Here is a 24504-nt window from a genome sequence, read left to right as displayed (position 1 = left end):
TCTGGGATTTTAAATTTTCAAACCCAAAGCCCTACTCAAATTCAACCCTTTTGCAAAAATCCAATTTTAGACTCGAACCTCAATTGCACTCTCGTATATGAAGATGTTTAAACACATGCACAAAACATTCTCAAATGTTAAATATGTTACCATTTGAAAATGGTGATTCCGTAATATTTCTATCGAGTATCATTTAGTTCTACGTACTATTGTTGTTATATATATAAAAATAAAAATAAAAATAAAAACATTTTTATTAAAAAATCAAAAAAAATGATGGAGTAAATTTGTTCTTGGTAATACATATTAACAAAAATAATAACATTCAATATCATTTGGTCCAAAAGTATTAAACCAACAGGATGGAAGGCAAGGGCAAGGGCAAGGGCAAGGGCAAGGACTAGACCACGCTGCGCGATAAACAAACCCACCCACGCCACCTCCATGAAGTGCTGCAGGCGTTGACAAGCGCAGTGGCCTTTTTTGTTTTTTTTACCGCAGCAACATAACAACATTTGTATAACCTATTCTTACACAAACTACAAGTGTCAACACAAACTATAAGTTCTTACACACACACACACACACTCCCTCTCTCATGAACTTCTTACATCCATTAGATGACAGCAATGTGCCAAGTTTTTTACCCGACTTAGAGTCAATCTTTTGCACCGTATGAATTCAAGGAAAGAAATGAAGATTCCAATAAAGAAGTTTTCATAATCCAACCAACCAAAAGGAAAAGAAAGAAAAGAAAAATGTTTTCTGGCAAAAAGACAGCAAGGAGAGGGAAAGGCAGTAGAGTAGACACTAATACTATAACTCTCTGTAATTCCTCTAAACACAACAACATCTGAGATAGTACTGTACTATTTTAGTCGAAAACCTTTCCTATACCCCACCCTCTGTTTTCCTCCACTTTCGCACCGAAATGAAACATGTGTAAAACAACTACCCTTATCCCCCTACCTCTCCTTCCTTTCCCTTCAAAAATCAATTCAAACACCGAATAACTTTATCGATCCTCTTCCCTTCTTCCTATCCCTCCTCCTGTTTTTTTCACAAAAAAAAAAAAAAAAAGCAAACGGTGCCTCATCCTACAAAGTGACGATTACAAGTACCTCACAATATTTGATAAGCAGTTACATTCTTCCCATCTAACAAAATTCATATCTTCGCAAACATGAGACCGCTCATGTAACCAGCAAAGCTTTTCAGGATTAATCTCCGAAAAGTAAGTCAGCCTTGCTCGGATCTCCCTACAAGATTCCAGAGCATAAAGTCTTCACTAAGTCTTCTTTCTTGGTATTAGTCTTTTGGCATCTTTCTTTACAGTCCCAGTCGATCCAGAGAGTTGCAATCCTGCTATTGCTTGGTGCAAGTCCCTTATTCTACAAGCACAATGCACGTAAGATTGATACAATACAAAGTGCGAATATAAATTACACACCTTCAGGAGAAGGGCCCAGAAACTTTTCCAGCTACCTTGGAATACTGATGAACAGTGCAATCACTGAAACTCCGGCAATTAAAGGATATACAGGAGCTGCAGTCAGTTCCTGCATGTCAAAGGTGGAATCGTAAGCATTAAATTCCATCCACAATCAAAGGAAATTCAGGACTACTGAAACATCCCAATTGGCATTAAAATCTCTCGCTCAACACTCGTCAACAAAATCAAACATCATTAATCCAAGAATTTCACATCACAAGGACAGTGGCACGGCTAAAGGTTGAACCACATATTTGATAATGGGAGCACGAACCTGCTTCTGGTGATCCTCTTCAACCTCAAATTTGATTGGACCAACATGTATGTTACTCTGTCTTTCTAGGTCGACCTCGATAACCTCAGACCTTAACCTGTGTGTACTAGATGGTAGAACACATTGAAGCTGCACAAGGTGCCTTCCCCTTGGCAAGTCCTTCACCTGAAAAAAATTTGACAAAGGCAAGGGAAAAACAGCCTCTGTCCTCAATGGATCAGTTGCTGACATGATTTCCACTCGAAGATGAGAATGTAGTTCCTTTATTCTCTTTCCCTCAACGTGGCCGCTTAAAATGGTCATCTCCGGATGTTCAAAAACCACAAAATCCAATTGCTTAATATCCTCATATTCAACCTACATAAAATGAATGAAGTAGATTTAATACAAATTGCTATCAAGAAGCACATATGTGGAAGAATGCCACTACCAGATAATTTCGAAGTAGATCAGGTCCAAAGCATTTCATAATATCCTTAAAAAAGGAATCACATAGCTTTCTCATAATATTTCACAGGTGCTACAAACATGTATGCACATACAACAGCCCCAAGCAGTAACTGAAAGGGTATATAACACTTCATTATTGCTTTCAGGAAGAGTAATCAGTGTTGAAGGTACTTCATTTCAAAAAATATTTCATGCAAATTGAAAAATGTGATCCCCAATTCCTAGTCAACAGCTCCAACAAATAATTGGATATGTTAACACTTGAGTTATACCACTAACCTTAATGGAAAGTTCCTCTGGAGATGCACGCTCAATGCGGCCGCTAGCAAACTTGCCCTTCTTTGCTACTCTGATGGTATAAGTTGTCTCAGGTAGAAGTCCCCTCAAACGGTAACTTCCAGATGAGTCTGTAACTGCCTCTTCATAAAAACCTCTAGACTCTGCCCGAGCTTCTATGGAGATACCTTCTTTTGGCTGACCAGACAAGAGAGTAACCACACCCATTGCACTGTAAAGCAATCATCTCATCATATAATTTCAACTTTTAACCAATGCTGTAGAAAGAGAATTGTGTGCCATTTTATGTATGGAAGCAGAAATAGCAACCCCATATGTAAGAAAATCTGATTTTCATGGAAATGATATCCAGAACCAACACTCTGCTTAATCATAAAAACAAGTTTTACCCCACAGTAACACAAACAAATGGTACTTAAAAAGATTAGATGGATGCAATGCATGGCTTCAGGCAAATCTGCAATAATAACCAGCAAACTACCGATTTGATGCAAAGAAGCATAATTCTGCTATAACTCGTGAAGGCATCGCAAATTTGACTGTGTAGATATATTTTCAGTGTCTTGTGAACATCAAGCCATCGGGCTGGACGAACAACAAAGGAGCCAACCCATTTCACAAGAAGAGGAGAACAATTTTAAAAAAGGAAGTACTTCATTGGCTGCAAAACACATTTTTATGTTAAACAAAAGCGCAACCTGCAAGAGGCATCAGCATGCATCTTGCAAACTATTAGCTACATCATTTTAACAGGATTAAAGAGTATCAAAGAAGATTACATCTCACCTTGTTAAAATTTTAGAGGCATGAAAACTCCAGGGACTCATTTGTTAATGCGAAGCATAGCATGAGACCAAAGGATCAACAGTCCAGTGGTTCACACGCTACATTTCACAGAAGATTTCAAAGGAAAAAGAAAAATCTAAGAACAGATGAAAAGAAAACATCTAACTTTCGAGAAACAAAAGATAAGATAGAAACTAAAGCCTACTTTTAAATCAACACAAATTGTTAGTCATCACCAGGGATCACAGCTAAAAAGAGAAGTTTTGTTAGGATCAAGAAGTTCGATTTTTCTCATAAGGCATGAGCAGCATCCATGTAATGCTTGGAAAGTATTTCAGTCAACTGGCATGAGATAAAAAGTTAAGGCTTAAATATAGTCAAAACAAACCAGTTGAACTGGATATACCTGTAAGCAACACGGGTGGCATGAAAGACGACTTCTCTGGATTCACCCGAACCCAGTTCAATTGCCTGTGCAGCAGGTGAAAATGCATACTCCTACAGAAAATAATACCAATATGTCAAGACAAAAAAAAATTTTTTTTTTAGGTACATAATGTTAAAACTGTTTTTAAGTCCTTAGACTACTTTTCAGCTGCATGGTACAGATGAGTTCCACTTGGAACAGATTGGTACTGCTGCAACAACATTACTTCAATGATTATTACTTCACTATACACTTGAAGTTGACTCCCAATAGCAGTATGTATGGCATCATTGGATATAATTGCAACATCATTCAAGGATCACATTAAAATATCAGTGATAATCCAGAGTGACAGTAATAGAACCACCAGAGTAGTACCTTCAACAAAGGGCGGAGGTAGAAGCTCCCTGGAAATAAGTTCCCGAACAAAAAAGTTCCCCCTAATCCCGTTACTGAATTATTCCTATAACCATCATCACCACTCAACGATAATAAAGCGGAAGGAAACGGCTCTTTGTCATCGTTATTGGAATATAAGCGTACAGAAATTTGGCCAAGTTTTTGACAAGAAAAAGAATGATGACCAACTGGCTTGACATGATAACCAGGCTGCAACACATTAGCAAAATATCAGGCACTATGGGAAGAGAAGTGAGTAGAGGTGAAAGTAAAACTAGTACAAGTATATTTGTGTATTAAGGTTTTCCCACTTAAGTATTCTTTTAAAGGAAATTAGTTTATGAGTTGTCATATCAGAAGTTCAATAGAGAGAAGTGCATTAAAAATATTATTTACCAAAAAAAAAAGTCCAAATTTTTATTCTGTCATCATATATGGCCAAAAAAAAACATAGAAATACATTTGAAGAATTAAACCACACAAGTACATCAAATAATAGTATCACCACCCCACATACTGTTAGAAAAGCATATGGAACCACAATCCTGTGTGAGAATAGGCATCATTGTCATCTTTTAAAAGTAGGTTCTAAAACATAATGTGCAAACCTTTGAAGCTTCAACTGTGTAGGTTATATCATCATACAAAGGTCCTGCAACAAACAGCCCGTCTGCTCCTGTGCTAGTTTCAAGTGCTAAATCACCTTGCTTTAGAGCAGCATTAAGGCTGTCTCCCACAGCAATTACTCTAATGTGAACATCAGAAAGGGAAGGAGTAACCGATCCTTCAATATACATTCCAAGTCGGCCAGAAAATAGAGGAATTTCAGGTTGGCATCCCTCTTGTGTCACTGAGACCTAATTGAGAAAGATGCAAGTTTTTAGACTGAAATCCCATACAAGGTTGTGTTTTATTTGATGAAGTGTGCAAATAAAAAGTTAATATCAAATTGAGAATCATTTACTTGATGTTGTGTAGGGTAAAACAAAACTTTCTTTTCACCTGCATGTTTCCTGAAACTCAAAAAAGGAAAATATATATATCACCAAAAGTGCATCAGTAGCAGTTGGAATCACTGTGGGCCAAGTCATGTAAGAACAAAGTTCAAAATGGCACAAACAATTGCCAACAGATATTGATTTACATCAGAATAAGTCAAGGAAAATGTCAGAATTGATCTGACTTGCATTCATCCTTCCTCGTCCAACTCCAAGGATAACTAAGTATTACATCAAGGAGGTACTTTTTCTTGCAATTGGTATTTTTGCACATTCAACTTACAATTGAATCTTGAAACTCACAACGTAGCACAAATACTATAAAATAGATAGGCCAACATCAGCAAGACACTGCTCACAAATTAATAATAATTATTCATGAAATTCTGAAGTCAAGCTGTTACTTGGTATTAGGAGGTCACGACAGAGGTCATAAAACTGCATAGGCTTTTGTGATTAACTTGCAAGAATTAAAGTCTTTAGCATGGAAAATGCAAATATAACAACGTACTTATTGAGTCAGGATGTCTAGCATTAAAATGAAATTCACAAGATACCTTCTTCCAGAAAAGCAAAGCACTAAGCTTTACCTCACTGACACGTCTTTTTTTGAGATAATCAATCAACCCAATCAGAATGCCAGTATACTAGAAATGACTTACAACTGTCAGCCAAAAAATGATGGTCAGCATACCGTGAGTCCTTAGGGACAAATGTCAACTTTTCTCCAGGATTAGCCCATATCATATATTCATAGACGGCATTGATTGATTGATCATCTTGATCGGGTACAAATCTTGCAGTAGTACTATCAATGAAAGCACCTTCATTGTTTAAGACATCAATTACGAGATTCTCAGGTAATTTTAGCAAGCCACTCGAGCTTGTATCAACATGAATACGTCCTTTCAGAAGATATTTCTCTCCTTTTAAATACAAAGGCTACAGAACAAAGAAAAACAAAAGAAATTCATACACATCAGACTAGAGGAGCGAAAGGGAAAGAAAATAAATAGCATATTATGGCAAAAAACAACAGGCAGGTTGAACAAGTACCATACCGATGAGTAAGACGTGTCGACTTTCACACTTGAACCCCCAAAGAAAATACACGAATTAACAAAGTGAAGTTCATGTATTCCAGGAGACTCAACACAGATGTTCTGGGTTCCTTTCTGCAATTTATAAGCCAAAAGGATAACTTAGGCTCCATGGGAAGTGATAAGTTTCAAAAGTAAAGAAGATCATTAAATAATGAAGCTGACCTTAATTTTGATGCTCATGCGAGAACCATCTGCTTGAGTAAGGTAAGCATCTACATCATGGCTGGAAATCACATTCACCCAAAACCCTTTTTGAACAAAAACAATTCCTTTGACATCCTCACTTGCAACAACCACATTAATAAAACTTTGCTCCCAGCACCAATTATCTCCTCCCAACATTGCTTCTGGTGAACTATTCTTGACCTGGTAATAGATACACATTAAACAAAGGAGAAAACATAAATGATAGAAATCAAATGAAGGAAATATATGTCAGCAGGCGTTACTGTCTTGGAATTCCATCTGTTACAATTCTGGTAAACAAATGTAACTTCAGATGCCGCAAAAGCCAGATACAAGCACGACATAAATTACTCACCAGCATAGGATATAGAGCAATGCAGTGTAGTCATGATGACACAAAAATAGGCCCAGAAAAAAAGTAAAGCAAGGTCAATAAAATAAGTAGGTCTCTTTTTTCCATTTATTTCAGTAAAAGAACATAAAGAAGAAAATATAAGTAAAATGTGAAGTTTTAGATTCTCTAACAACTGAAAGAAAGCATAACCTAACAGAAGTTCGAAATTGTAGAAGGTAAAAAAGATGTGACTTAGCAAGATCTTCATATAGGATAAATTTCAATTCACCTCTTGCTTGAGAAATAAAGCAACAGGACCTAGGAGGTGGAAGCAATAGAAAGTAGAACTGAAAATATCCATCTATATTCACAAGAGAAATGAAGGAAAATTTAAAAGAGAAGGGCAAGGACATTACCTCAACCCTGTATTTTCCAGGTAGAACGTTCAGGAACTTAAATTCATCACTCTGACCAGTTAGACTACTAGTTTTCCTCTCTTCCTTTCCTTTACCATCCAACTTTACAAGCGTAACAGAAATGGATGAACCACAGTTTCCCTTGCACACGACAGAGCCATGTAAATTTACTTGTGCCTAGGTTTAGAAAAAGAAATGTTAGAAGCAATACAAAAAAAAAATGTATCACATAGCAAAGTGAAACATACTCTAAAATACAATGGGTAATATAGAAACGATGCGTAAATACTGCTTACTGCAGTAGAGGATGTTGAGGTCCAATGCAGGTCACAACCTTGAAAATAAATTATCAATTAAGAGGAACAACAACACAATAACATCTCAAATAATACAGTCAACACAAATTTTGATCCGCATTCGACTAAAAACAAGTCCAGGGAGATAAGCAGTTCAATACTTTGCTTTTGAATCTCAAATGTCATAAAAATGTCTCAATTACCTGATAAAATTTGACATTCAATATTGGACTGCTGACATTGATATCAACATAAGATGGAGAAAATAATAGCTCTGGAGCATTCTCAGAAGCAGCTGACAAAGCAGATAAACGATATTCACCAGGTGGAACCTGATATACAGTAACATTCAGCATTGAACAATACAGCCAATGAACTTTAGGAAATTCAATTAGCTTAATACATGTGAGCATGAATTTTTTGGATGCTATGAGCCCAGGAAACCTTAGCCTGGTTGAAATCTTAAGAAATGCATACTGATAGAAGATGAATTAAAAATAAATAAATAAATAAACACACACACACATAAAAACAAAAAGGTGAAAAGGGCATAAGAAACAATTTAAAATTGGTTAAAATCAAAGTTGGCAATTGCGAAAATGTCATATTTCAATCCATGTAGAATTTTTAACACAACAGTTCTGGAACATGTTAACCCCATTTTAAAAATATAGAATAAGGGAACGAAATCGTAAACATGGTCATAAAAATATCACATCTAAATGAGAGGACTCCCACACGTTCTGAAAACCAGGGTAAATTACAAAAACCTTCAATTGTCACGATAACTGGGAGTTACAATCTATTCTCTGATCTGTTGTCAACTTTTGCAAGTTATTCTTTCACTATGTTGCCCATATATTTTAACCTCATTGACTCCCACCTCTACAGGATTCCAACTGCATTAATGAATTACAAACATGTTGTGTGCTAACATCATCCGGAATTCAGCTAAGACAATGTTAACTGTAAACTGAGGTTTCTGTAATTCCATAAACTAGAGGTGAGGCTTTTGCATGTATGACTATAAAGTAACACATAAACTGAGGTTAGTGTCATTTACGTACCATACATAATTATTTGTATAGCAATCCATTAGCTACCTGAACCATTCTACCCTAACTCCATTAGTAAAAGGAGAGGCCATAGGGATTTTTACACAGTTTTTTCAAAAAAAAAAAAAAAAAGAATGATTACATGAAGAAGAAGAAGAAAGCAAACATTGCATGAAATTGGTTCCACAGAGGTATGGATTGAGGTTCATTGTATATTTGCAGGAGCTTCAAGCAAAAGTTTGCAAAACAGGATTCCCGCAGGCAAGTATTTAGTTTAGCTAATTTTTTTTGAAAAAAAAAAGTGTGAGGAAACAAGCAGTAGAATCACTGCTTAGATATACAAAAGTCACCTCAAAGCAAAAGCTGCCGCTGACATCTGTCTGTTTCACTTGAGGTTTAACATATTCTGGTCCATGAGTCAAAGCAACCTGGTATGTTTGCAATTTTACCATCAGTTGAAACAAAGAGAGCATGAAAGCACCAGATAAACTGACAATAAATCAAAAGCCGTCGACAATTTGCTTATCACATAGCAACAAACCATTGGTAGTCCAAAAGTCATTAAACAAGAAACAACCAAAGAATAAGTCATCTTTCCTCAAACTCAAGCTACCATGCTCAGTTTATCTCCCACCCAACCCATTGTGGTGCATCTGATAATTTAAGCAACGGACAACAATCTCCACTCCCTCATGCATGCTTGAGCATGTCATATCTGAACAAAATGCCAACTATTACTGAATACTAACCATTTTTTCTAGAAGCAACACATTTTTCGAACAATTCAACTCCATTCAAAGGGTACTCAGGAGCATACAGGAATCAATGCACAGTGATTGGTCAAATCGGCAGACAGTAAGACTGGACACTAGCTTCTATTCCAGGATCTAAACTTTTAGACAAATAAAAACTACTTAAATGTAGGGGCATGATTCAAGAACTACAGGACAAAGCCTCAAATTATACCTTTGCCACAAAAACATTCACACCATCTTTGTATTATCATCACTCAACAAATATTCAAGTCAAGATCCAAGCAAAACCCTTACGACCACCACTTAATTTCAGAAACTCTCTCTACTCTTAACACCCACAGGCCCAAAATGCTAGAAGCACGGTGTCAGGTTCAGGACGAGTCCTGTCCAATCGCGACTTTTATGAAAAAACAATTTTCTAAACTTCTGCCGCTTCTTGCCAGAACTACAAATCACAGTCCCTATTATTGTCTTAAAACCTACACTTGTCTACGAAAAAATTTCTGCAGAACGAATATGCTGAAAAGATACAACCGAGTGACTCTGAAACACAAAAACCACCTTGTGGCAGTTGAATGTGCTATCAATCCCCTGTGAAAATAAAACAAGCAATTGCACTCTCCTATGTCTTAAACATCTTATTGATCACACCCTCCAAGTTCATAGCATATCCAGTTGTTTACGGAAATAGACTCTGAGGGATTATCGACAAAAAAAAATGTTATAATCTTTAGTTGTCAGAGGGGGAAATCAGGACATTTCACATTTCATTGGGTCACACTTTGTATTTCACCTCAAAACAACAGAGTGAAGCACCATTACCTTTGACTTGTAATCAGTACCAATTGTTTGCACGAGGCCACATACATCATATGACACGGCTTTTATATCAGCAAGCGAAGCCATGTTGGGCAATACCTGAGATATCAGTCCACATTGTCAGAGAAAATAGGAAAAGAATGTCCTCAGTGATCATTACTTCTCCAAGACTAACTAACTAACTGCTTATACTGACAAGTAAGATATTGTTTTCAGTCAGTGTTGACAAAAGACTGAGTTTATTTCCCTCCAAAAAAAGAAGTTTATAGACTGACCAGAAAGTCTTTCAATTTCTCAAAATTGTAGTGCTCCTTCCTAGCCTCGATAGTGTACCGTTTGGATGTAACCTGGCAACACAACGTATACATAAATTGATAGAAAACATTGAGTAAGTTTAAATGCCACAGATGAAATAAATCTTAGAATTAGAGAAGTCAGCTAGATAGTTGAACAAGCCAAGTATACAGAACAAGCTCTCATCTGTACCACGTACAACTTGGAAACTAAACCTTTAATTAGATCAAGTGTGCAATTGATGAAATAAATCTTAGACTCGAAGACGGTCAGCTAGAAATTTAAACAACCCAACTGGTAAACTAGATACTTGAACAAGCCAAGTTTGACCAGACACGAGTACTAAATTAGTACAAAATACAATGGTCAATAAAAAAGGGTACCAGTCTAGACCACCATATTTCTCAATCTAAAATAAAAGAGTGTGGAGCAAGATTAAATTGCCCTGTTTTGATTTGTAAAGTATCTAATACTTAACAATTAAAGTTATTTACCAGGAAATTGTAATTGCAAATGAATTAAGAAATAAAGTAAAACACCCATTTTTCAATGAGGGACAATACAATAGCATTTAGGCACTGCATTAAGCAAAATGCGATGTATTACTATTGAAAGCAACATACACTAAACAACAATTGAAGAAATTAGAACATTTTCCCTGTCATTAAGCATATCCCAATTGAGATATTTAAGCTCAGATTTACTAAATAACCAGCAGAATATATACCAACACTGAATAAACAGTAACATCATGTAAATGTCAGCATGGCCATTAACTTTACCTGGTCAAGCTTGTAATACCCCTCTTTGTCAGTGTTAGACCTTTCCTCGCCATCAACCATGATCTTCACGCCATCCACACCATTGCCAATCCCATCAACTACACGGCCGCCAACAGAAAATCCGGTTACCTAGGCAAAATTCATGTCATAGGGGATTTAGATAAGGAAAGTTACAGACAACAAAGCACCAGTGAGACATAATTTGCAAAAAAAAAAAATTCATGGCTGAGGTGCCTAGTAAACCAAAGAAAAATTTTTCCAAGAAATGCTCAATAGTACAAAAGCAGAAAGGAAGTAAGACAGGAAAGAGCAGATAACATTTTTAACCACAAACATACACAAAACAGATGACAAAGCATCTGTAAAAACCACAAGAAATCAATACACACGACTGGCAAAAATAAACTTTGGTTGCAAAGCACCTGAAATTTTTGAATGACTTTTGTATGCTCATGCCCTACGGTGACCAACACAGAAGGAGGTGAGACATCAAAAACTGTGTTCTCGCCCTTATAGAAAGGAACAAGCTTGTAGACCCCTGCAAATATGTTGGTGATTCAATAATCATGGTTTCATAGATTCAGAGAAACTTTAGAGATCAATAATCATTGTTTAATAGATGGCAAATTTCAAGCTGGGCATTTTTTATATTCAGGCAATAAAAGAAGGCAGGCGTAATATAACTATGAGAATGAGTAGAATTAGAGTTTTTTTCATTCTCTATTAATGAAAAGAAGCTAAATAACATGTAAACTTTTGCAGCCAACGCCATAGTGTGAAATATAGTGTGAAATATAGGAAGAATTTGGTTGTGCAAGACTTACAGAAATTTCAATTGAGAATTCAAAACTGACCAGAAACCAATTCACCACATCAGAAACGACTAAAAGGGATAATGAGCATTGAAAGCAATCTACATTGACTTCTCCGACTCAAAAAACTCAAAGCAAACTTTTTCCTAATCTATTCCTCTCAAGAATAGTTAACCATAGATGAATAAACTAACAGCAAACTGCATTTTAAAAAGCAAATACATATGGAAAATAAGTGCACAGAAAGGAAAAAAGAAGCAACTACGACTTCACCTGTTTAACCAAATACAGAAAGAGTATTACCACAGGGTATTGACTTGAATTTGAAGATTCCAGCGGCATCAGAAATAGCATGACAAAGAGCTTTTTCCTGGCCCGGTGCATTACCAGAGCCATGAGGGCAATCCACCTCTGAAACATCATCTGAATATAAAAAGACATGCACTCCCAAAATGGGATTTCCCTGCCAAAAGAAGTTTACTTATTCAATTAGTTTCAAACATTTGCAAAAAGGAGCACAACTTCAGAAAGAGAAGATCCAGAAATGATTTAACCATGTAAACTTATGATCCTGTCCTATAGTAAAATTAACACTGCTGTATCAGCAATTTAGAACACGATCATATAGGAATGGAGTTAATGAAAGAAGATTTGGCAGTTAAAGGAAAATATTGAACAAGTAAGGATTAGCTTAGGCAGGTTTGATTTTACCAACAGTTGATAATCCGCTTCAATATCAAGAAATAGCCAAAATAAAAATAAGTAGTCAACAGAGTCATCTGTCTTCCTGCTCGTCACTTCTGCCTAGGTTTTGCAATGAACAAAATAAGACATTCTCTGAAAGGGGGTAAAAGAAACAGATTATATCTGCTTCCACGAGTCCAATGACTACAATGAACTCGGAAACTAGACAATGTTATCATGCCATTAAAAGCTTGTATATCTATAGATAGATCCCCTAAGAATTTAAAAAAAATAAAAAATAGATGCTCGTGAATAGAAAGACATTACACTGCACCAATCTTGGACTTGAAATTCTCGTCAATCCAATTGAGAAATTTAAAGATATAGAATTTATTATCTCTCCCACTCTTTTATGATTCAGCCCACTAAATATTAAAAAAACCCACAAGATGCTACATCACCCTGCAGTTCAACCATCCAGTTAACCATCTCAGCAGACCTTTCCGCTCTAATATCACATATTTCTCATCACAACAAAGACAGACAAGCAAAAGACTGGAAAGCAGTCCCTGTTCCCCCCATTCTTAGGAAACAAAAGAAGGATTGGAGAATATTACTATTGCATCTGCTTTATCTTCTTGAGAGGATTATCCTATTATACAAATTCTACTTCAATAGAAATCATTCATACTTGAGCAAACCCCTATCCTACCACAAAAGACAACTGTTGACACATTGCTGAGGAAAAACAACCTGAGCAACAACATATCCACGAATATCATAGCCAGAGATGAAAAAGATGTCATCCACTAGACTGTTTCCAAAACCCAATTCCACCTGCATGCATAAAAATGTAGTATTATCAGAAATCTTTTACCAACTTACAGTTACAGGGGAACCCCTATGCAATTTAGCACTTATATTAGGCAAGGGGCCATGACTTAAACAAGAAACAATACAAAATATTAAAGGCAAGGTAGCAAAAAGAACGAACAACCTCTGGAGAGCCTCTGACTTCAATATCCAAATCATCCCGTGAAGCAAGTAATCTATACTTCCCTGCATTCCATCACATGGTAGTAAGATAATGAATTGAGTGGTAACAGAAACTTTTTCAAAAAAATATCAAAACCCAATAAATGGAAAGCAAATTCTTTTCTGGTATGCAATATGTTAAATTGATGTATGAGACAATTTCATACATGGAGCACCAAACCTCTTTCCCCAGTTCTTTATCTAAATCCTTTTACATATTAAAAGTACATATTTTTTAAGGACCTAATATCCAGTAGTAGCAGAATAACTCTTCATGCAAAAGAGTAATTTCATATTTTTCCTAAAGCAGAAAATATTGTACAAGCAACATGAATACCTGGAATGACATTCATGAAGGTGTAAGTTCCTGCTGATGTTGTGGAAACAGAAGACAGAATTTCGCCAGTGGGAGACACAAGCTGAATGTTGACATCTGCAGGACCTCCATTCTTAATTGAGCAGCTCTCTCCGCCAACTGCACCCACAACCCTTCCAGATATGGTAAAACTGCAAAAACAGCAAGCCTGAAGAAGTTGGTACAGAGTTTAGGAGCAATATGAATCTGGAATTAAGGGAAGATGAAAATACAAACTAATGTGTACAAACCCTGTAAAGTGAAAATTTATATCTTCATTTGCATTGCAACCAGTGTTATCGACAACCACAGGCACCTGAGATATTTTGAGATACACAGATGTAATACATTTAAAGACTAAACAAATATATATTCCATACTTAACAGAAAGAGAGCAATTGACAACAGATTAGCATCGTCCAACTAGAATATGAGATGCTCAACTTGTTCAGGATCCCATGACCATCCCTCAGGCCCTTTAACCTTGATCAGAAATGAACCCTGCAACAACATATAAATATGGTAAGAACTAACTATCAGGTGCAACCATGAAATGCCAAACAAGTAGGTTAAGGAAATGAAACACAATCAAAAAAGAGTCATTTAATTGTGTAACCATCAATTTTCAAATTTGAACAGTGCATGAAACAATTAAAGTGCTTGTAGAAAATGAAACATGAACAGATTGGTAATAGAATTTTTACATATCAGCATTAAACTTATATGCAGTGATATGAAAGTTTCATCCACACTATAGTACCAATTTCCCATATAATTACACTACCCAGAAGTATAATTTTATCGGTGGCAAGAGAAAATGAGACGAGAAACAAAGACTGATAGCTGTTCCAAGGCAATAAACCAGCCCTGGGCGTTCAAGGAATGGAAGTGTTCTTCCTTAGGTTTATATGAAGATTATCATGCTTCATGCCAAGCTTCCTAATCAGAGAAAAATGTAAAGAATTAACATTCAAATGAATTGTAGCTCCAAAAGAGTACAAGCAAATTGAAAATCTGAAACAGTTTGTTCTTTTCCTCGTTTGAAATAGACAGAATTGATGACTTCATGATTGCACAAGGCAACCAGTATTACTGTAACCTTGGTAGCCAATCAACCAAATGGAACAACTTTTTGCTCTTTCTTCACGTCAATTTGTATGAAAATAAAGAAATGAGAAGCTTTATCACAAAGACAGTCAACAATAATAAGAGAAAGGAAGGTAAAGAAGGAAACTGTCTCAAATATGAGAAAACTAAGGTGTAAGAGAAATTCTTATATCGCAAATTATACAAGATAAACGTAAATACCAGAGTTTTGCAAAACCCTAAGTACAACAAAAATTTCAAGTACCAAAGCAAACAGAAAAGATTATCCATTTAGCAGTAGACCTTGTCATAAACAGGAATAAAATAGTATCCATTTGGAGCGCATTGTGTTCTGTCCTTCACCAAACCATCCAGAGTGCGAAGTTCAACCTAAAATGTTAAACAAGACAAGTCTCTTAGTTCACATATCAGTGTGCTAACATATAAAGCTAAGATTAAGAATTCACATAATAATGGAAAAGCAAATAACCACAAATGCTAACAAATGGTTTCAGCTACAATGCATCATTTCTTGACATTTATGTGTGTATATATGTGTGTGTGTGTGTGTGTGTTTGTAGATGATGATGATGTTGATAATATGTGGGCAAAGCAAGAATTGCAATATCAAATATGCCACCGTAATAGCACAGACTTGGTGGGTTTGCAGTTTAAATGCATCACACCACCTAAGGACAGTTTAAAGAAAGTAACAAGTTTACAGGTGCCCATAGATGGAAGGTGGAATCACATATACACTTTTATCATCATAATTATAATACAAAAGTTTGCATCGGACGCTTGCTAGCAATAAACCAACCTAAAGCATTTTCAGAAATCTCATTTGAAAAAGAAGAAAACGAAGCAAGTACTATGAATAGAAAAAGCAAATAAAGATGGAATTTGAATATATACCGTAATGTGAGAGTAGTCCAACTTCGGATCAGTGGGCTTCCTCAACTTGATTAGTGCCGCATTCGCCTGAATCAGCCATAATTTTCAACTTTTAAAATGAACCCAAAACTTCAAAAAGCACAAAAAAAAGAACAATAAATCAAAAAGTAATACAGGAGCCGCTACTCAAAAGACCACGATAAGAAATGGATAAATTTGCAGCAGTAGTAAGTGCCCGAGTTCAAAACGCCCATGAGATATTAAAACAATGGTGATAAATTTATATCGACGACTAGTAAAATTACAAATATACCAAAACGCCGGGGGGGGGGGGGTTGTGTGTGTTGGGTGCAGATTAGAGAGTAAAGGACACCAAAGAAAATTTTTGAAACCTCGACAAATCCACCACAGCCTTGAATGGAATCAGCGAGATTAGCAGAAACTTGTGGGGCGACTGCTGCGGCAAGGAGGATCAGAACCATGCAAGAAGACAAAGCGTGGAAACAAAGCCCGGAAATCATGGTTGGGTGCGATCTGATTGTGGCTGCGATCTTGAAGTTCGGACTTGAGTCTATTTCCCTCCTTCACTAATCACTAATCACTAATCACTGCTACATCAAATTTCTTTCGTCTAATAATACTCCTTCCCTCTTCCCACTGATCTGACCTCACTCGCCCTGTGCAGCAAACCGGAAACTAGCACTGGAAACTACTAATACGGGAAACTGGGAAGGGGTTTTGTTTAAGGTTTTTCTCGTTTGTCGTAGGTGGGAGGGAAAAAAAAAAACTACTCCAGCCTACGGCCTGAAGATGGATAATACCCAAGAAGCAATCCTGAGCCTTAGTAGTTGGAGGGCAAAGGAAAAAATCATGACGACCTCCCTTTTTATTAACCGAATTAAATTAATAATTTTGATACGATAATATGATAATAAATTTTTAAGAAACCTCATCCATATCAAGGTAATAATTTTTTAAAAATCTTATAAAATCATTTGGTCGATTCATATTATAAATTAATAATTCATTGCAATTACATGTTATATTTTCTTGATCCCATTCATGTCACAAATTAATAATCCATTGCAATTACACGTCATGTGTTCCTAAATTATGAGAATTTGTTGATATTTATTTTTCTTAAAACTTACATGTATTTGAATCTCATCCCTCATTTTTTGTATTACATCTAAAAATTTCGAAGCAAAATAAATTATGAAGAGTTAATGAGGTTCTAAGTGCTTCCCAGCTTCTCCTTTTATTAATAGAACACTAGGGGGAAAGCCTGCACAACGCGCGGGAGTTTAGTGCCTATAATTAAAGATGATTAATAATTATTATTTGGTATTTTGTAATATAAGAATTGAAGTATGACAATTTTAATATATGATATTAAACATAAAATTCATAAGTTACATATTGAGTTAAAAAATATACTAATATGTAATGAAACAGAATTATAAGATATGATCAACTACTTTGCACCTAACCTAGTAAAATAAAAGACCTACTTATATCTGCTCATGCACTTTATGGATATTAAAATTTGTTGTTTAGTTTAAATTTGATCTTAATATAAGGGCAGTCCATCACATTATCTTGTCATATAAGTGAGATTTGAACAATTAGCATATTTGAAGAAAATTATTGCTAGTGGAATTTCGGTTCTTGCAAGCCAAATTCTTGAATTTATATTGATTCCAAGAACATATCATCATGAGACCTCCACATTCACCAATCAATCAATTATGATTTATTGTATAATTTAGAACATATAGTAAAGCATCTCCTTCTCGATAGGGATTACAATCACTACACATCAGTTTTTGATCTAGTTGCAAAGATACACAACAACTAACATGCTAATTTAGAGGAATAACCACATCAAATAAAGTACTAAAACATCTTAGACCACTCAATTCAAGAAAACAATTAAAAGTAATAAAGTACATACTTTAAATTTGCAACCAAATAGTTCTAAGTAGATAGCTAAACCTATTGGCAAATCAAATGAAGTGAAAAATTTGCCTAAATGGAATCATCAATAAAATAAAAAACAATTGAAATTATCATAACTAATAGTTAAAACAACAAAAGTAGATCCAATCTGCAAATGGAAAAATTTATGATGATAAACTTACTTTAAACCACAAATAATAATTAACAAATGTGATCTCCTCCCTATCATGCCTATCTAACATGGACAATTGAATTAAAACACTAAAAAATTATCGCACATACTACCATCAAGATTACAGATTTTTTACAACCAAAAAGTAGATTGGTTAAAGAAAACATACCTATTGAGATTTCTTACAACCAAAAAGTGGATTGGCTAAAGAAAATATACCTATTGAGAAAGGCGTTGCAAAATGGAGAAGAGGAGTAGCTAATGTAGCAACATCCGAATTTAATAGGCTACATGATTGTGGTGGAAAAAAGTTGTAAGTAAATGAAATGAATTTGAACATATGGGGGTAACGGCCAAGAAAGCAAACTTCTCTACTAATTGGCATTAATTGTGTCTTAATATTTATATATCATAAGTTTGCAAATAACTGATGAGAAATGCTTTAGGAAATTAAGAGACTTAGATGTTAATACAATTAAATGATTAGAAGGGTTTTTATGTAATTTCACTAAAACACAAGCTGAATTTAGTTATACCTAGTGTTCAATCGGATGTCTGTTACCCCTAGTTTTAAATGTCTAAAAGGACAAGCTTACTTCGTAGTTTTGGCAGCCATAGAATCTCCCTTTCGGATTTGCAGGTTTCCAAGAAATCACAATCATGGGTTCTTTGCCACAATGAGATTGATCATTGTTTGTTCCCATTGTACTTTGCAATGGATGAGCTTTTTAGACGTCTTTTTCTGCTCTTCTTTTACTACTTGTAAGTGACCATACTGAAATTTTCTTCTTTGATTGGATGTTTGATGGCTTACAACTAGGGTTTTAATAGCTAAAAAGGGAGCAAGGGGGAAAAAAGGATTTGGTGGCTTACAGTTTCCTTTTTTCAACAAACAAAGAGAGAAAACGAAGCGTGTTTTCATTTTTATTCTTGAAATTATAGGCATGTAAGAAAGATATGTACTTTTTGGCCGAAAAAGTAAGCAAAAATGAGCTTTGGAACCAATCGAGTAGGCTTTTTTATATTGAAAGACTATTGTGGCTGATTTTTAATGTAAGAGACTAAAAAAGTTTTTTTTTTTAAAAAATGTGAGGGACCAATTTGATAAATTTTCCTTTTGTATTTTATTATTTTTTGAGACTTCTCATTTCTCATGGTAGTAACTAATGTTGAATAAACGAGTCATGGTATCTAATTATCTGTCAAGCTTTTACTACGTGTTTCTGTTAAACAAATATTTACTACATTTTCCAAGTTCTTTTTCCTTCATTAATAAAAGGGAGATCTCTTTTTAATAAAAATCAAAGACAACGGAAACAGGACTGCTAAGATCTTAATAGCGGCATTTTTCTGGCCCTGATTGGGCATTAACACAATGAAAAATGCATTCGTAAGCTGTAACACAATCATTGGCATATGAAGTAAATAAGGCAAAAAGGAAATTGACTGAAGAAGTTTTTATTTAGTGGTTAAGTTTCAAATTTCAGGATTTGGAGATTTTTGGGTCAAATTGCCTTTTACTACTCTTCATTTCTTGAATTCCACATCTTCTCACGGTAGAAATTTTTTTTTTTTTAACAAAAAGGCAAAAAGGAAATCAATAGACGGACGAAGAATCACTCTAATGGTATTTAACAACGGATTTCTTGTCTAACTTAATAGGCAGAGTAAATATTCATGGAAAAGGAAGATGAAACAAACGTTCAATACCAGGGAGATTGACACGAGTGTAAGATTAAATAGTTTGTACTAAACTCCATTTTTTTTGGGGGTTTAGCAGTACTAAATTCATTAGCTAAGGACCATCAGCAAGGAAGTTATACCATAAAAAAGAAAAACCACTCATAAATTGATTAAAATGGCTTCTAAACCAGACGTATTATTGAGAAATGCAGGGCAAGAACTGTGAAATCCCTGTTAATGACGTTGCAGGTCAGTTAAAATGCAATTGCCACAAGAGCATCTTCAAATTTCTATCACAGAAAAGAAATCATCCAAGGCTGTGAGTTTTGTAACCAAGAAATTTTCTTGGAAAAGGATTATTCTGAATCCATCAAAACTCAAAAGTAAAATGCCCCTATTTGATACTCATTCTGAATCAACAAAATCCTATTTTGATGCTTATAATCCTGACTGAATCAATAAAATTAAGAATGAAGAGCCAAACAAGTGCAAACTTTTGCTGTTTGAACAAGAAGTGGGGCAAGCTTGTCATGAGCCTTCTGCTTCTGCAGCTCATTTAGTTGCTTGGTGTTCTCCCACCTGATTATTCAGTGGTTTCAATTTCTCAGCAGCAGCACTAGCTGCAGATGCTGCATCACTCAGTCCAAGTTTCTCTAACTCTTTTGAAAAGCTATCCACGTCAGCAGCAGAAATTTTATATGGACTATGGGCAGAGCTTGGAAAAGAACCACTTGTTACTTCTTCCTTGTACCCCAAAAGAGCTTTATTGATGACATCTCCGACATGTGCATACTGTTTGCAGAACCTTGGAGTAACCTGCAATAATTGCGTATCAAGCACTAATGAGTTGTCAAATCCGGTATTTTATGAAGGCAAGGAGATTGAGAAAAGTGGAAGATCCAGAAAAGCGAAATAAAATCCCAAACCTTAGCATGATGTGGGTGTTGTAGCATCCCTAAGAGATCATGGTAAACTAGCACCTGGCCATGTGAATTGATAAAAGGTGGGAAATAAAATATTGTCAGTAATTTCAGCCTAACGACTCATAGTAAAGAAATAGGAGGGCCCTGAACTTGATCATTAAGGATAACAAAACATGAAGAGAACTTACGATGCTGGCCATGTTGCAATGTTAACCAATAGCATCAAAATTTACAGTGCAATAGAAAAACGTTGCAAATCAATGAGAAAGATCATAAGTATCAACATTTGGTGGGAAAGGTTTTCATATTTTGCCAGTAACTACTAAGGCAAAGTTGGCAGATGCAAGCATACGAAGTCAAAGCATTGGCTTTTGTTCAATTTTCACTACATCAAAAGGATACATTTCTGAAGTTTGCCAAGAAATCAATATATCCTCTAAGCGGATAGATGATAATTCCTAATGAATCCATAAAACATTTTTCTCGAGCAAACAATCTTCCAAAGAAATCTTACCCAAGCACATAGTCAGGAAAAACAAAAAAGAGGAACTTCACCAGGATGTCCACACCTCTTTTAACAATATGTCACTAACTGTCATCACTGCAAACGGCAGGCAAAAAAGTTGACCTAAACAATATCATCAAGCAGTTGGAGGAAAAGTTCATTCACTTCATCAAACCGTTGAATGTGACCATTTTCTCTTCAGACGCTCTTCAAAGTTGTTAAGGTTCAATGGCAAGTCAGACTGATTAAACAGCTTTCAAGGTTTAGAATATTGCTTATCTTGTTACTCAATCAAAATTGTCCTAAGCTCTATTTCAACCAATAACAGTCAATTTGAAGAGAATATGTAACCAATTTACAAAATGCATCAAGGAAAATGAAAATTGTCAATACTGACTTAGTAACTAACCAAAACCTCATGGAACCATTTACTTATTTTTGGAATATGTTTAACAATATTTGTCAGTCCTGGGATGAAGAAACAGAACTTAAAAGCAACAAACCTGACCACTACAAAATGGACCTGCACCAATGCCAATAGTGGGGATTTGAAGAGCTGATGTTGCTGCAGCAGCTACAGGTGCAGGAACACATTCCAGAACAACAGCGAAACAACCTGCTTCCTGCAATGCTATGGCAGTCTCCACGACCTGCAGAAAGACATAATTACTCTTTAGATAAAGTTCCAAAAATAACCAAACAAAGCCCTGGGAGAGCATCCCCTGCTAAGGATAGGATTATGAAAAGATTACCTTTACAGCACCAGCAACATTTCGACCTTGAGGTCTAAATCCTCCCAGAACGCTAATAGCCTGAGGAGTAAGCCCAACGTGCCCCATAACAGCAATCCCAGCTTCAACAATAGCTTTAGCTGCAGTAATTCTTGATGGTGCTCCAGCTTCTAATTTAATTGCATCCATTCCTCCTTCCTTGAGTATCCTAACTGCTGTATCAACTGCCTGCTCACAATTCAAACTGCAATATCACCAACCATTGCACATTCAAAAGAGAAAGAAACCACATTTCGTCTAATTCTGACAGAAACTGCATAATATGAATTTGCTAGAGCCTTGCAAAGAATAATATGAAATAATTAACCCTAACATGGACTTTCAGCAACAGTTTCACTTAAAAAGCCAACAGTTGACAGGGACGGGTGTAAGACGACTCAGTATATCCGTATTCTTCCATATTTTTTTCCTGTTCAAAAGTCTGCCTTCCCAATTTCCCTTTTTTTACCCCTCTATTTCCTCAAAACCAAATTTTAAAATGCAAACCTCCATCAAATAATAGAATAAAAAACAAATGGGATTGAAGTTGCTTTCATAGTAACATCACAATACTGAGAATATGCATAACTACCCAGAAAAAGGTAAAAACTGAAGGTACTATTTTTGCGGGCAACAAAAGGAGAAGCATGCACATCACCTGATGAGTACTGGACTCGTAAGTACCAAAAGGTAGGTCCCCAACAAGGAGTGGATTCTTGGCGCCTCTTGCCACGGCACGGCAATGAACAAGCATTTCTTCAAGAGTAATAGGCAAAGTGGTGTCATGGCCATGAACCACCATGGAAGCAGAGTCACCCACAAGGCAAATATCAATGCCAGCAGTGTCAAGATGCACTGCAGACGGATAATCATAGGCTGTCACCATTGTTATGGGCTCCCACTTTTTATGCTTTTGGCGTAAATTTGTCAGTGTCACTCTTTGGTTTGGATCCTGCGGCTTTGGCCCTCCATAAACTGTGTTCTCTGGAACATTGCTCAAACATCCTGTTCCCAAAAGGATCTTGGAAAAGGATTCCCTTTTGGTGATAAAGCCTAAGGACTTCCTGATTGAAGTGAGAACTGCCATTCAAACTTGGAAAATAAAATCGAGATTTTAACTTTCTTAGAATCTTGTACGTGGAAATGTGAAGGGTCGTAATTATATTATATAGGAAATTGGGGTGGAGGGAGGGGTTTGGTTTTGTTGGCCCCTTCACTTCACAGCTCAGTTTTGGGGCTGCCCCACCAGCAGAACAATTGGGGAAGATGAGAAATGGGGATACGCTGGGATACGTTAGGTGGACTGGTGGGCTGGTCACAGGTCAGTCAGCAAACGAAAATTGCAACCACTTTTGGCAGTGCCAGGTTTATATATAAAAGTTTTTGTGGGACGTTATCCATGACGAAGGACGCAAATTGCAAATTGCAAATTGCAATTTGCGACTACCCAAAATCCCAATCATCTTTTTATCTTCCCAATCACCTTTTTATCTCACATACATCACATCACAAAAAGTGCTACAGTAAATATCTCAAATAAATCATCTAAATAAACTCTTATCCAAACAAACTCACTTTCTTTTGACATTTTAAGACATCGACAATATTTGCATCCTTACAAGCTCGGTTATCGCCTCCCACCATTCGCTACAAAATGTCGCAAGCCACTTTAAGTGGCTTGGATCGATAGGTGGTTCGGTTTCTTCGATTTTTTCTTGATCTCTTCATATCTTTCTCATCGTAGTATAGAATAATTATAGGTCTATTATTTCGACAAAAAAAAGACAATATTTGCATCCATAATTATAGGTCTATTATTTCGACAAAAAAAAGACAATATTTGCATCCTTATGACCAGCTTTTGCGATTATATTTCTGCTTCTTGATTTTTTTAACCACAAGGCTGGTGGCCGTTACTAAGTCATTTAAACCTTGCATCCCACTAATTGTCACATTAGATCTGGTGGTGATTCAGTCCCTACTGGCCCTCCTAGCTTTAGCGGCAAGACTTTTTTTCCTTTATTTTATGATTTCCCGTTAAAGGGAAATTGCCATGTTTATAAAGGCAATAATGTATCCTGTTTCAAAAGTTGAGTAGGTGATCGAAAAAAATAAGCTGAACTAAATTATTTACAATAAAACAGTAGTGAGCTTTATGTTGATTTTTGAATTTATAAAAAAAAAAAGGTTAAAATTCTTAAAAGTCATATTGATTTTTTAATCATTATGAAAGGTCGTAGTGAAAGGTAAGGTTATTCTTTCCCTATCTGGTTGAATCTTAGAAATGGGGCTTGAAGGAAGGATATATGTAGAGGACACAGAATACATTTTCTTCAAGCATGGTAGCTGAAGGAAACTATTCGATCAGCATTTCCTCATTCATAAATTGAGGCCTGGCCTACGATCAACTACAATAGCCTAACGTGGTCTTAGGACTAGCAGTGTTTGCAGAAAACAAGAAAG

At 35.9% G+C, this 24504-nt stretch overlaps 3 protein-coding genes across 4 annotated transcripts in view; all 3 read right to left on the bottom strand.

Moving 5' to 3' along the window:
• Window positions 1–680: 680 nt before the first annotated feature.
• Window positions 681–16810, bottom strand: LOC113750771 (nodal modulator 3). The gene is made up of 27 exons (XM_027294717.1): window positions 16422–16810; window positions 16051–16116; window positions 15439–15525; window positions 14494–14550; window positions 14301–14365; window positions 14032–14201; window positions 13657–13718; window positions 13413–13496; window positions 12279–12438; window positions 11586–11701; window positions 11164–11292; window positions 10363–10434; window positions 10091–10186; window positions 8864–8941; window positions 7662–7790; window positions 7163–7339; window positions 6389–6592; window positions 6185–6298; window positions 5818–6065; window positions 5090–5138; window positions 4734–4982; window positions 4105–4335; window positions 3706–3797; window positions 2496–2724; window positions 1767–2123; window positions 1486–1559; window positions 681–1391 (listed from the first exon to the last, which is right to left on the bottom strand). Exons 1-27 carry the CDS (start codon window positions 16548–16550, stop codon window positions 1289–1291), a joined length of 3627 nt encoding a protein of 1208 aa, XP_027150518.1. The 5' UTR covers window positions 16551–16810; the 3' UTR covers window positions 681–1288.
• A 3232-nt stretch (window positions 16811–20042) lies between these two features.
• Window positions 20043–23421, bottom strand: LOC113750780 (3-methyl-2-oxobutanoate hydroxymethyltransferase 1, mitochondrial-like). 2 transcript variants are annotated; one of them, XM_027294726.1, is made up of 5 exons: window positions 22700–23421; window positions 22024–22230; window positions 21775–21921; window positions 20770–20823; window positions 20043–20659 (listed from the first exon to the last, which is right to left on the bottom strand). In XM_027294726.1, the coding sequence occupies exons 1-5, from the start codon at window positions 23126–23128 to the stop codon at window positions 20396–20398; spliced, it is 1101 nt and encodes a 366-aa protein (XP_027150527.1). In that variant the 5' UTR covers window positions 23129–23421; the 3' UTR covers window positions 20043–20395. The 2 variants fall into 2 exon arrangements, with proteins under 2 accessions (XP_027150527.1, XP_027150534.1); XM_027294733.1 differs by having other exon boundaries at window positions 22024–22246; window positions 22700–23005.
• The window catches only part of LOC113774885 (nodal modulator 3-like), an 18025-nt gene continuing 16780 nt past the window's right edge, over window positions 23260–24504 (bottom strand). The window contains exon 17 of the mRNA XM_027319540.1: window positions 23260–23278. Coding sequence (XP_027175341.1) covers window positions 23260–23278 — 19 coding nt within the window. The remainder of the gene's footprint in view (window positions 23279–24504) is intronic.

Source organism: Coffea eugenioides, chromosome 1, assembly GCF_003713205.1.
Source record: "Coffea eugenioides isolate CCC68of chromosome 1, Ceug_1.0, whole genome shotgun sequence".
Lineage (NCBI taxonomy): Eukaryota > Viridiplantae > Streptophyta > Magnoliopsida > Gentianales > Rubiaceae > Coffea > Coffea eugenioides.
Note: the sequence above shows the minus strand (reverse complement) of the source record. Positions and strands in the feature narration are given on the sequence as shown.

What these genes read in the sequence shown, in the direction of transcription:
- LOC113750771 (XM_027294717.1), bottom strand. Translation starts at nt 16,550, where the DNA reads ATGATTTCCGGGCTTTGTTTCCACGCTTTGTCTTCTTGCATGGTTCTG. An exon ending in CTTCATGAATGTCATTCCAG is followed by an intron (nt 13,719 to 14,031) that starts GTATTCATGTTG and finishes GATGGAATGCAG; the next exon opens with GGAAGTATAGATTACTTGCT. An exon ending in CAGAGGAACTTTCCATTAAG is followed by an intron (nt 2,124 to 2,495) that starts GTTAGTGGTATA and finishes CATTTTATGTAG; the next exon opens with GTTGAATATGAGGATATTAA.
- LOC113750780 (XM_027294726.1), bottom strand. Translation starts at nt 23,128, where the DNA reads ATGGCAGTTCTCACTTCAATCAGGAAGTCCTTAGGCTTTATCACCAAA. An exon ending in ACGAGTCCAGTACTCATCAG is followed by an intron (nt 22,231 to 22,699) that starts GTGATGTGCATG and finishes AATTGTGAGCAG; the next exon opens with GCAGTTGATACAGCAGTTAG. An exon ending in ATGTTGCTGGTGCTGTAAAG is followed by an intron (nt 21,922 to 22,023) that starts GTAATCTTTTCA and finishes GTCTTTCTGCAG; the next exon opens with GTCGTGGAGACTGCCATAGC.